Source organism: Chelonoidis abingdonii, chromosome 4 (assembly GCF_003597395.2).
Source record: "Chelonoidis abingdonii isolate Lonesome George chromosome 4, CheloAbing_2.0, whole genome shotgun sequence".
NCBI lineage: Eukaryota > Metazoa > Chordata > Testudines > Testudinidae > Chelonoidis > Chelonoidis abingdonii.
In genome coordinates, this window is record NC_133772.1 from 146,880,936 (window position 1) to 146,894,405 (window position 13,470).

The window sequence follows — 13,470 nt, forward strand, 5'->3', positions numbered from 1 at the left end:
TCTGTGCCTGTGGCAGAAGTCAGAGGTGTAAAAGACCTAATAGTTTAGCCTGGTTATATTTTTAGTTAGAAAAATTCAGTCTGTGGCATGTTTTTTGTGCTGAAATCTCTCCATAAGAAACGGGTAATCAGTTCAGCCATCATAAAATAGCACTGATGCTGTTTTTATATGGAAAAATGTGTGTAATAAAAATCAGAAAGGGAAAGAAGGTAAAACAATTTACCTGCCCTGCAGTATCATATAGCCCCAGCAAGTGCTGCTTGCCTCCGACAGTCACAGTCACTGGAAGAGAGAAACAACAGAGAGGTTGTGAGACACAAGCTCCAGCCAGTAGTTATGATTTTACACTTTTTAACTATGTAACCTAGCGCAAAGCAGATTAGCATGCGCCTTACCATGTGAACCCTAAACTAAGCTGACAATCATCTCAAAATGAAGGCAACCTAAGGTCACAACAAAAGCAGGTGGTTGAGCTCTCATCTCTTGATAGATAGATCAGGGTTTCTCAAACGTCATTGCATTGTGACAGCCCCCCCCTTTTGACAACAAAAACTACTACATGATCCTGGGTGAGGGGGAGGAAAAGCCTGAGCCAAAACCTGAGCCCCACCATGCTGGGCAGTGGGCCAAAGTCAAAGCCCAAGGGAGGGGAGCCTGTAACCTGGGCTGAAGCCAGTCTAACGCCAGACCCTGACGACCCCATTACAACTGGGTCGTGACCCACTTTGGGGTCCCAACCCACAGTTGGAGAACCGCTGAGACAGACACAATGCAAGCACTGCTGCTGTTTGGGTATTCAGAGATCTAAGGACATTTGCTAACCTCTATGAGACCACCAGCTGATACCAGCAAGTCATTAGGAGTCCAAAGCACAGGGAACCTTCCTCCCCACCAAGTCTGTTTGGGTTATGTCTGGTCTTGGTATTTTCTCTGTTCAGACTTTTTTTCTTTCTTAATTCCAGAGCTGTGAAACAATGATGCATTTGGAACTGGGCAGCCCTCAGTCTGGATCAGTGCAAATGCATTACTTTTTTGCTCAGTCTCTCCTTTTTGAATGCAATGATGTTCAATACCAGTTAATACAGTGATAGTGTTACAAATTATTGTGCTTCATGCACCCTTTGAAAACAGGAGGGTAATCTTGGGGGGTCAAACGTTTTCCAGAATATTCACCAGATTTTATAATAGGGATGGAGACTTGATTTAATGATCTGTACTTCAGCACACATGCTCTTAGGGTCAAATTCAACACTGGCTCTCTGGGCCTGATCCAAAGCTCATTAAAGTCAACTGGAGTTTTACCATTGATTTCAGCGGAACTTTTCAACAATATTTTTTATAATTTGATCTCTCTTATCAACATAATTTCATCTAAAAATGTTGTCTACTTTAATAGAGTTTAGTTACCCAGCTAATATGCTTAAATCATTAAAGCTCCGTGTGGGGAGAGAATTGGGAATTCAATCCCCCCTTAGTTAGTAGGAAAAGATTTTAAGCATGTATCAGGAGAGTCACATCTCAGAACAATGTTGTTCAAAATTATTCACTTGGTGTACGGGATACCAGGATGTCTTAAAAAGTGCAGGCGAAGGGACACTGATGCATGCTGGAGATGTGGCTGGGGAGGGCTATCTTTGATACTTTTTTGCTAGTCATATTCTAAAATTAATAAGTTCAAGGAAAGATTAATAGTTAACACTGAGAAAATATGGGACTTGAAATCATCACATAGGCCCTAGCTGATGATTTTACATGATGGGTCTTTTGCAGATGAAAAGTACCCACAGCATTTCAGAAATTAATTTTTGCTGCCATGGGGAACTGTGGTAGGCTGTTGACCCCATACTAAACTGGGAAGCATTGATGAGGCTCAGAAGATGCCAGTTAACCTGATAAGAAACACCTGAGGGAGAATTAGGCTTGATAAACAATCACTAATGGAGGATGGCACCCAGCTAAGCAGGAAAACCCTGGGATCTTGGCCCTGAGGGTAGGGTGTATCTGGAGAGGTGGTGAAGCAAGAGTCCCAGGGAAATGGTGTCAAGGTTCAGGACAGTGCAGATCTTGGTCTCTGATTAGAGGGTCCTAGGCTGGAACCCAGAGTAGTGGATGAGCCCAGGTTCCCCTACCAGCCACTGGGGAAGTGGCACAGTCTGGACGGTGAGCTGGACCTGAGACAGTTTATATGGAGAGACTTCAAAACCCCAGAAGAGTGAAAACACATAGTGCCACGGCTGGAAGGCCAAGCCACTAAGAGGGAGCATCCCGGTTCACAAAGAGGAAGCACAGCAACTCCTGGAGCGTGACCAGGGATGCAGCATGAGTGAGAGACCAAAGGGGGCATCAAACTGGGATAGAGTTATTCCCTAGATGTAGCCATGAAGAGGTGTCACAGCAGTAAGTGTACCCCTATACAGGGCATAATTTGGGATGCCATCTGTTACCCTTAGAAATCTCTGTCAATGTTGTTGGACAAGTTGGTTATTCAGCAGGTTTACTAGCTTGCAAAACAATTGGGTAGCTTAATGAGGGTATAAACTTAATGAAGCTGACCACCTCATGTAAAATACAATGGATCATACTGCTAGAATAGTGAGGACCAGATTCTCGGTTCCACCTTGTCTGTGGCTGGTACAGGAACTAAGAGGGATGGAGAAGCAGCTCAAAGCCATTTTTCATGCTGCATTCAGGGGAGCTGGGGGCTGGTGTGGCCTCCAACATAACTTGAAGGAGCCTAAATGTTGCTGCAACAGCTCCCTTGAGGATGCTTTACTAGCCCAAGCCCATTGGTGTGCGATGTGCTTCAGCTACACTTTTCTGCCACTGGTCTACCACGGAATGTCCCCCTGAGGCAAGAGCAGAGCTGGCCATGTTAATCTGACACCACTCAGGGGTTCACCACCCATCCACTTAGGGGAGTTTTGTATCAGCATTGCACTACCTGAGCAGTAATACCTGGAAAGAGGTGGTGGTCAAGGATCTAGCCCTCAGTGTTATGTTTAGAACTTGGACTGAAATAAATAAGGCCAGTTCTACAGTACATAGTTAGATCGAAGGAAGCCGCCAGTCTATACAAAGACACGTGCAGCATCTCCTTCCTTTCTGCCTCTGTGACCGTCAGGAGACTGATATCACATAGGGTTGCCTAGGGGAAACGAGGGAAGTTCTCATTAAAAGTGCTTTTACACAGATAAAAGGGGCATGTAGACCCACCCCTGACATTCCAGATTGCCAAACCACTTGGCTGCTAATGTGCCTTTACTGTGCTTAGCATGGGTCGGCAAGTAGTTTAAAATGGCTGATAGGAGACTGGGGCACCTCATGAAAGATTCTGCAATTTGGGAGTGAAAACAGCTTTAGTGCTATGGGGAAGGGCCATTGTTCGATGAGCTACCTGTGCTCCCAACATGAGCCTGCCATAAACTTCATTAAAAGTGTGGTCACCCATGACCCAGGGGAAGGTGGAGGGGGGTTACTCACCATGGCTGGAGTAGCAAAATGGCATAGTGAATGGCTACGGATTCTGATTAGGTTATAGCTTGCACCTACTGTAATAAGGGTGTTTTTTTTTTTATGAAAATGGCCTTGCTATGGACATATTTTATTCTTGTATAATGGCTTCTTTATTTTTTCCCCCTGACTGACAGCTTGAAATGTGTCCTGCGGTGGGTCACCAACACCGAAAGCAGACTTTCAATGATTAGAAGGAGGAGAAAGAGAATGCAGGAAGACATGTTCACCGAGATAACAAATGCCTCCAGGACAACTGATGCAGAGCTGAGAGCATGGAGGTTTTCGTTGTCTGACAAGTTAGACATGGACATGGAGAGCAGGAAAGCTTCCAGTGAGCGAGAGCGTGCAGTGCAGGATGAGATGCTTCGGATTATGAGGGACCAAGCAGACATGTTGAGGCCTCTGGTTGAACTGCAGGAACAGAAGCAGGAGGGTAGAGTCCCTCTGTAGACCCCTGGTGGACAGCCAGCTAGCAACACCTGGTGCAGAATTACCCTCTCCCAAGCATTCCATGAGGCATGGGCGAAAAGTCCATGATCTCTTTCACTTAACTTGGGGGGGGGGGGGGCAGGAGTACAAGGAATAGAAGGTGCCCATTCACAGACCTTTGATGGTCTAGAATGCTTGTTATGTTACACAGCTGAAAATGTTTCCCCTGTTCCAACTTGACAAGGTTACCTTTTCTTTCTGTTCTCCCTCTTTACCTATGTTTGTTCAATATAGTAAATGGATTCGAGAAATAAACGTTCTTTATTGATTAGAAGCAGTGGGCTCGGGCGGAGGGTTGGCTTTACAGGGACAGTGATACAGGCCAGGGGAAGGTTTGGGAAAGCACAATGCAGACAAGCAGCTCACATTACTGTGACTCATTTTTGAAATGGCTTTTCAAAGTCTCATGGATATGCAGCTCTCCTTGCTGTGCTCTTCTTATTGCCCTGGTGCCTGGCTGCTCAAAAATGGCTGCCATGTGATCTGTTTCAACTGCCCACCCCTGTGAAAAATGTCCCCTCTTTTTTCACAGATATTATGGCGCACACAGCAGGCAGCTATAACCATGGGGCTGTTCTCCTCACTAAGGTCCAGCTTTGTTAATAGACTTCTCCAGCGCCCTTTCAAATGACCAAAGGCACATTCACCCACCATTGTGCACTTGCTGAGCCTATAGTTGAACCATTCCTTATTGCTGTTCAAACAGCCAGTGTATAGCTTCATTAGCCATGGTAGCAACAGGGTAGGCTAGGTCCCCCAGGATAACTATAGGCATCTCAATGTCATCCATGTTAATTTTGTCATCTGGAAAGAAAGTCCCAGATTGCAGCTTTTTTAACAGACCCGAGTTCCTAAAGATGCACACGTCATGAACCTTTCCTGACCGTCCTATGCTGATGTCGGTGAAATACCCCCTGTGATCCACCAGTGCTTGTAACACCATTGGAAAGTATCCATTTTGGTTTATGTCCTCTTTGGCAAGGGGGTCTGGTGCCACGATGGGGATAAGTGTGCCATCTATCTCCCCACCACAATTAGGGAACCCCATTGCGGCAAAACCATCTGCTATGTGCTGCACATTTCTCAGACTTACTACCCTTTGTAGCAGAAGTCGATTAATGGCCCTGCACACTTGGAGCACAGCAGCTCCCACGGTTGATTTACGTACTCCACATTGATTCCCCACTGACTGGTAACTGTCTGGTGTTGCAAGTTTCCAAATAGCGATCGCCACTCACTTCTCCACTGTCAGAGCAGCTCCCATTTTTGTGTTGCTGAACTGCAGGGCAAGAGAAAGCTCTGCACAAAGTTCCTGGAAGGTGGCCTTCCGCATTCAAAAGTTCTGCAGCCATTGCTCGTCATCCCATACCTGCAAAACGATGTGGTCCCACCAGCCAGTGCTTGTTTCACGAGATCAGAAACAGTGCTCAAAAGTGCAGCTGCTCTGTGACTGCCATCAGCAACTGTAAATTGTTTTTTTCAAAGGCTTGCAACAGGGCTGCTTGCAGGATATCGCTGTGTTCCACACTGCAGACCCTACTTCGGCTCTGGAAACACTGCAGGAGAAGGCGCAAGGTGTTTGAGATGCTCATAGCAAGAGCACACAGCTGAACTGGATCCATGCTTCTGGGGTTATGGCATATGCGCGGAGGTTTTAAGGCACGAAAACCACTAAGCCAGTGGTTTGTTTGCTGTTGATGTGAGGGAGGGAGCACAGTGCATCATGGGATGCTGATGCAATGTTCCCATTCTCCCGTGCGACAATGTTTTGGTCCCAGGAGGCATTGCACAAACTTCCCAAAAACACACTGCAGCAAGTTGCACTTTGGGATAGCTACCCATGATGCACTGCTTTGTGCATCGATGCAGGTGCTGCTAGTGAGGATGCACTCCATCGAGACAGTGTGCGTGGCCACACCATGCTCAATCGACTTCATGAATTCGGGGGCTCGAGGTTGAAATAGATAAAGTTGTCTTAATTTTGTAGTGTAGACAAGCCCTCAGACACATCAGCTGCAAGTCAGCAACAGCCACCTTATTTGTTGTTTTTTTCATCTACAGAAATCATGGACAAAAAATGACCCAGGCCATTCCATTACCTTTCTGGCAGACAGGTAAGGTGGTGCAAGGCACACAGGTTTCTATTCAATTTAATAATATGGTGTTAGCATGACAAACTATAGAATTGTAGTCAAAGTGTAAATGAGACAGATACCTCTTAGGAATCTACCATTAAATTAGCACAGAGTAAAATTTTCAAGTGTGTCTAAATTCCACTGAAATCAGTAGCACTGAAAGTCACTGAGTCTTAGACTATTTTTTGAAAACTTTCCCCTCAGTCTTCCCAGGCTACACCATGCACTTGGAGTTTTAATCCCTGTCTCTGTTTGGATTTTCTGTCCATTCCTGATTCTATGGCAGGTTGCTATGTAGCATGAGTCATCTCTCTCTTTTTCTTCTCCCAAGTTTAGGTGCAGTTTTTCCTCCTCATTTTTTGTTGAAAAATCTTTCATTTCTTCTCATCATCTGAGGAAATATCTTTCTTGAATTCATTACCACTATGTAACATATTCCTCTCCCACTAGTAGAATTGGTTTATTGACATGAATTTAAATCAGAATGCAGATAGTCTGCTGTACCCTGAATTCTGGCTTTGCCTGGGGATTACAAATCATTAACAATTCAAATAATTGGGAGGTCTTCTGACACTTGTTTAAGCAGGGTCTGAATGGGCTCTCACCTGACATTTATTAGTGAGGTGGGGGAGAAGACTTCAGGAACTGACCTCATTTGCATAGACACACCCACTCTGTCGAAAGCAGCAGAGAATCCTGTGGCACCTTATAGACTAACAGACGTTTTGGATCATGAGCTTTCATGGGTGAATACCCACTTCATCAGATGAATGTAGTGGAAATTTTCAGACTAACACGGCTACCGCTCTGATACTTGCCACTCTGTCTAGATGCACACCATGATGGAGTCGCTTTGCCCAAACGATCACTTTTGGCTGGTACTGGATTGCAAATCAGTTTGTTATTGGGGTCAGGGGAGAGGTAATAAAGTGTTATATGAATCAAGGGAAGCAGAACTATGCTTGGCATGGCCTGATTGAAGGGTTCACTGTCACCTGAACTGTACTCACTAAGCAGGGGACAGGTGCCAAAGCTCAGTGGAGATGAAAGAAGGTGGGGACAGATGCCTTTACTTGGCAGTGGGGTCCTAGGCACCATTTGATTGTCATCCTCTCTATTCTGTAATGACACAGCTGGTTAAGACTCAGTTGAAAGTCTTTTGTTGTGGATCACTAGAGGTGAAACTGCTAGTAACCAGGTCTAAGCATTAGACCTGCTATGGGATAGTTTCTCTACTGAAGGAGACTACCCAGCTCTATCATAAACATTCCCAAATCTGGACCTTAGCTTCCAGAAATCTGGGTGCCTGCATGAACCCCTCTAAGCTTAATTACCAGCTTAGATTTGATCTTGCTGCCACCAGACAGAGGATTACAGTGCCTGTCTCATTCTGGTCTCTCCAAACCTTCCCTGGGGGGACCCCAAGAACCCAAATCCCTTGGATTCCTAAAACAAGGAGAAATAACCCATTCCCCCCTCCTTTTACCCCTCCCAGGCTTTCCTTTCTGGCTAACCTGAGAGTTACTGATGCAACCTCTTTACATCACAATACCAAGAAGCATGTCTCTTCTCTTCCACAAAGAGACAACCAAATACAAGGAAACAGAAAAGATCCTATCTCTCTTCCCCCGTAGCTTCTCCCTCCCACCGATTCCCTGGTGCTGCAGAGCTTCACCCTCCATAGATCTAATACAAAGAGAATTTCCCTCCCCTTCATTCCTTAGCCTACCCAGAGAGGAAAAAACTCAAACAAGTCTTAAAAAGAAAACTTTATATAAAAAAAAGAAAAACCGACCTAAAAATTCTTCCTGTATCAAGTTGACATAATCACAGGTTTTCAATCTTAAAATAGTGAATAAACAGCCTTATCCAAAAAGAATTACCATTAAACAATTTCAGACCTCACACATGCTAATACAAAACCCCCCAATAACAGCCTATTTTTTTCTACCTTTGTACTTATACAACTTTAACTGAAGATTAGCTTGAAGATAAAAAACGATCCCCCTCCTAAGCTGAGAGCCACAGACCACCAGAGCCAAAACATTCCCTCCCCTGAGCTTTGAAAAATCCGGTTTCCTGATTGGTCCTCTGGTCAGGTGTTTGGTTCCCTTTGTTAACCCTTTACAGGTAAAAGAAAGTAACCAGGTCTAAGCATTAGACCTGCTATGGGATAGTTTCTCTACTGAAGGAGACTACCCAGCTCACACTAGTAGTGAGGCTCCCCCATTAACAGATGAAATCACTGAGAGCTGTGTTAAGTGCTAGGGCCTCAAAACATCCAGAGGTGGCAGTGGTGGAGTGAGTGATGGCAGAGCAGCCAAGGTGCTTTTCTCCCCTGCCCTCTGGCCAGGGTAGGAGGTGATTTCATGTGACTGCATCTCTGAACTCTGGGTCTTCACTGAACAAGGACAACAGCTGTGAGTGGGGTGCAGTGAGGGGAGGGGCACATTAGAGGAACTTTTATTTGTTGGACTTTTTTGCTGCAAGGTGAGAACCTGAGGCAAAGGACACTGCCCAACATACTTTGGGGTGGGTGTTTTGGTCATATGCTTCTGAATCACGCTTGTGGCACTTTCCCAAATTAATGTTGGGTTACTTTCCTCTTTTTATTAAAACTTTTTTTTTCTACACACCGACTGAGTGCTTACAAGAGGGGAAGTACTCGAGGTTCCCGGTGTGGTGTGTCATTTTCCCAGGTTACTGGGTAGGGGCTCAAGCTGGTTGTGAGTTGTATTGTTAAAAAGGAACCCCTAGATATTGAACCCATCCCTTGTCACTGCCAACTCCACCTGGCAGAAGGCTTACACTTGTGTAACATAACGCCTGCATTGTGATGTTCTGGTAATAGAACTTCCATCATGTCATGGACATGGTGCTTGTGAAACAGACATCAGAGGTGAATTAGTTGATTCTTCCAGTGAAGATCTCACAGCTCCTGCTAGGGCATGAGCTGCATGCCTCTGCAGTGTGAGCGATGACTCAGCATGTCCATTCTGTAGACAGTGGTCATAGCAGTGACTACAGCAAGTAGCATATCTATGAGCTGCAGCCAATGTTCCCTCCAATTTTTTACATCCATGTGTGGCATGAATTTTATGTGCATAGTATGGAGGTGATGTGTGGTGGGGGTGGGGCTGAGAGTTTCAGAGTGTGGGAGGGGGCTCAAGGGCTGGAGCAGACCATTGAGGTGGAGGCGGGTTTGGGCTCTGGGGTGGGGCTGGGGATGAGGGGTTCAGAGTGCGGGAGGGGGCTCAGGGCTGGGGCAGAAGGTTGGGCTGAGAGGGAGTGAGGGCTCCTCTGGGGGGTGCGGGCTCTGGGATGGGCCCAGGAATGAGGAGTTTGGGGTGCAGGCTGCCCTGTCACTATGTCGGGGAGAGAGGACTCCCTCCAGTCCTCTCTTGCCTCAGCAGCCGAGGGCTGGGAGAGACTGCCTATCCCCACCACGGCAGCTCTGAGGCCGGGGGAGAGGTGCCTGTCCCCACCGCGGCAGCTCTGGGGCCGGGTCTGGGGGAGGGAGAGAGGTGCCTCTCCCCGCCACAGCCCTGCATGCCCCGTACCACTCTCTAGTCCAGGTCTCTGCAGCTGCAGAGCCTTGATAACCTGCTGCATAGCTTAGAGGGAACTTAGGTTTCAGCTGCTTTTCCAGGTTCATAAACCCTGCTGTTGGTTTATATTCTGCTATTAATCTACTGTTGCCTGTTGCTCTTGCACCAGCTGTTCTTAGACCATCCTGAATTATTTCAGTAAACCAAAACCAGCATATAAGTGTTATCAAGTCATTAGATGTGATCTAGCAGTGGCTCTCAAACACTTTTACTGGTGACCCCTTTCACACAGCAAGCCTTTGAGTGCGACCCCCGCCCCTTTTAAATTTAAAACACTTTTTTATATATTTAACACCATTATAAATGCTGGAGGCAAAGCGGGGTTTGGGGTGGAGGTTGACAGCTCACGACCTCCCATGTAATAACCTCGCGACCCCCTGAGTGGTCTCAACCCCCAGTTTGAGAACCTCTGTAATACAGACTCATTTGCAGAAGCGTGAACTGGAGCTTCATAAGTTTTGGGATAACAATATATAAACAAAGGTAAATTTTCATCTACTAGCTGCTCTGGCCAAATCATGATGATTGAATGGTTTTGTAGCTTTTGGGTGGTGAACTTGGCAGACAGAGGTCTACTAGATCCCTGGCTATGTCGATTAAGCATCATGGTCATGTACACTTCAAGAGTAAACACCAGCACCTCTGAAAATCAGATTCTTATGGGTCTGCAGCTGGGCACCTGGAATTAGAGGCCATTTTGAAAAACCTGGACCGACTGACTTGCTGCATGCCATTCAAGAAAAGGGTAACAAGCAGGTCAATTTAGCGCTAATCCCTGCTGACTCCCAGGCGTGTGCTTTGTCTTTCTTCCCCTGCTTCTGTATCCTTCCTCCTTTATAAATATTTCCTTTGCTCTCATTGAATGCAATATTAAAACATCTAATTGCAAATGAACCCCAGACAGGAATAGGAGTTATTGGGTTCCTGTGCTCACAGTCAGAGAGCCTCCAAGATCCATTGGTTTGCAATAGTCAGCCTGCAATAGTAATCGTTCATTACTTCTGTATGTTTGAATCGTCACCAGGAAATTAACTCATGGGTTGCTTGAGCTGTGTTCCCACTTTGTTCCCTTAAAATAAAACAAGATTGTATTGTGGTAGATTGGTTCCTGTCACAGTTTTAAAGCCTGCAACTTCAGAGTAATCTTTTTTGAAGGAAAGACCACAAGCATGTTACTTTGCACCTTAATTGGCCTAAAATCAGAATTTTGGGTATAAACTGAACTAACAGTCTTTCTTTAATTGTTCTTGTAACCATATAATGTCAAAACGACAAATCGTACACATCTTTGGTGGTTAACATTTTCCAGAAGTGGATTTAGCTATATCGTAACCCCTAGATGTAGCTTTTGGCTTATTGAGGTTATTGCTTCTGCCTTCAGATTCACAGAGGTTTTAAGGCCAGAGGGGATTGTTGCATCTGACCTAACTACATTACGTCTGACCTAACTAAATAGAATTTGCTTTTTTAGTATCTCAGTATAAGGCATGTTTTCCAGATCTTGAATCATGTTTGTAGCTTTATTCTGAACGCTTTCCAGTTTTTCAACATCTTTTTTAAAGTGCGGAAACCAGGACTGAACACAGTATTCCAGTCATGGTCTCACCAATACCATATCTAGGGGTAACATTACTTCCCCCCACCTGCTTGGTATTCCCTGTGTATAACTCCAAACAATGCCTTGGCTCTTTATGAAAACTCTGATGATTTTATCATGAATCACACAATATCTGTTTTTTTCCCCTAAGCCTCACCTCCTGGAGTCAGGTGATTCTGTGAGAATCTCAGCTTTCATTTTTTCCTCACAAGTTTGTTTCTAGCCTTCATTGCTGCTGAGAAAAGCTTGAAAATGGGATCTGGGTACACCCTAAAGACCAAAAACTGGAAGGCAAATAAAAAGAGCCCCCCCAAATCTCATGATTTTTTGGGATCTGAGCCATGGTTTTCACATGCTTGGGATTGGCAATGCTGAAAGAAGCAGTGGCTGCAGGGGACCTTTGGGTGCTCATGGTGTCATCACTGCCCAACACCTTTTTTTGGTTTCTGGGTATTCTTTCTCCTCTGCTGATTGGCTGCTTGTTCCAACTCCCTCCTCCCACCGCCTTCAGATTTAATTAAAAAGCACCAAAAGAGGCATGATGATAAGTGTAATGAGGAATGCCTGCCCTGTGGTGTGCTGTATATTTGTATTGGTTTTAGTAGTTGGAGAATTCAGACTGAGTTAATGAGAAACTCAGCCACCTCAACTTGCATTACAGCCAGGTTAGAAAAGCAGGCCTACATCAACTGACAGCTCTGTCATCCAGTTCTCAAATAAAAATGGATTCATCTAGACAGTGCAACCCCCTCAGAGAATATGTGCCTTGCACCGAGTATGTCTTCTCATAGCATTGTGTTTTACAAGACCTTAGCTCTATAAATTGTTCCCAGTTCTCCACAGCTAGGTACGTGCTGTGCAGAGAAGGCTAATAAAAGGAGACCAGTCTGCTAACCATTTTTGTCCAAGCAGCTTATATCAAATGCTATAAATCTTTTAAAGTGCCTGGAGCACATGGAATTTGGTGTTGGCAAACTTACATGACAAAGAACACACAGGCAGTGGAGATGGATTAGAAAGAGCAAACAGCATAAATCTAGCCCAGAAATAGATGAAAGGGAATGGAAATTCCCAAAGCCTTCAACACACAAATGCAACACTAAAAATATGAGCTAGTTCCTTCCTAGTCCGGGATGCGGGTTATTTATAGACAGAATGAAATAAGATGATTTATCAGAGCCATTGACCTTATTATTTGTAAATTCAGCACCGGAGGATGTCCACTGCACCCCAGGGAATTACAATATTGCTGCACTAAACAATCCCTGAGCAAAGTAACTTTGTCTGAGGAAGGAGTGTTAGATAGCCTGGTTTGATTTTCACATACCCAAGTCCCTTCGTAATCCTGCCCTAGGGTGTTTAAATATTATACCGCGGTATTGTCAAGAGTGAAATGCTAATGTGATTACAAGGTTTGGGGAATATAGGAACAATTATATCTTTAGGGCATGTCCACACAGAGACTTAGTGCACAGCAAGCTGAGGTGTCAATCTAGGACACTCTAGCCTGCCACACACTGAGCGGCCACACACTGAGTTTCAAACAGCAGTAGATCATGAGTGTTTTATCAGAGAGTCTTGTAGTAGCTGTGGCAGTCTAGGCACATGAACTGGAGGTGTTTGCACATTGGTGCTGGCATCCTTGTCTCAATGGTATTTATAACTGAGAGTCCTGTTATTCAGGAAAATCCCTCGATGAAAGGTAATAGTGGTAAAATCAGAGCAGATGGTGGACAAAGGAATGAGTGCAGCAGTAAATAGTCTGAACATCTGCAAAAGCTGGGCAGTAGAGATGCTAAGACTAACTCTAAACAAGGACGGTAACTGTAGCACCTTTACCTGGACGGAGTGGAAGTGCTCTTGTGAGAGATCAAATTGTTTATGTTGCAGAAATGGGGTGGTGGTGGTGGTGGGGAGATTTTGGCTGAGATTGTAGCGTGAGCCTGTGCAAAAATGAAACTAACAGCGTGTGGGTTAATAATAATCTATATTTATCGCTCTTCTAAGTATTTATAATGCTTCCATCACCATGGCACAATAACTATTTTTCTGGAGCTGGGTTTTAGGCGCAAAAGAAGGAGAACAAGCAGATTGTTAAAGAAACAATAGTAGATACTCTGAATAATCT

General features: G+C 45.0%; 1 protein-coding gene across 1 annotated transcript in view; it reads right to left on the reverse strand.

Annotated features, from left to right (window-relative positions):
• Window positions 1–13,470, reverse strand: part of RHOJ (ras homolog family member J) — a 71,874-nt gene that overhangs the window by 20,180 nt on the left and 38,224 nt on the right. The window contains exon 2 of the mRNA XM_032789185.2: window positions 224–282. Within this exon, the coding sequence (XP_032645076.1) occupies window positions 224–282 (59 nt within the window). The remainder of the gene's footprint in view (window positions 1–223; window positions 283–13,470) is intronic.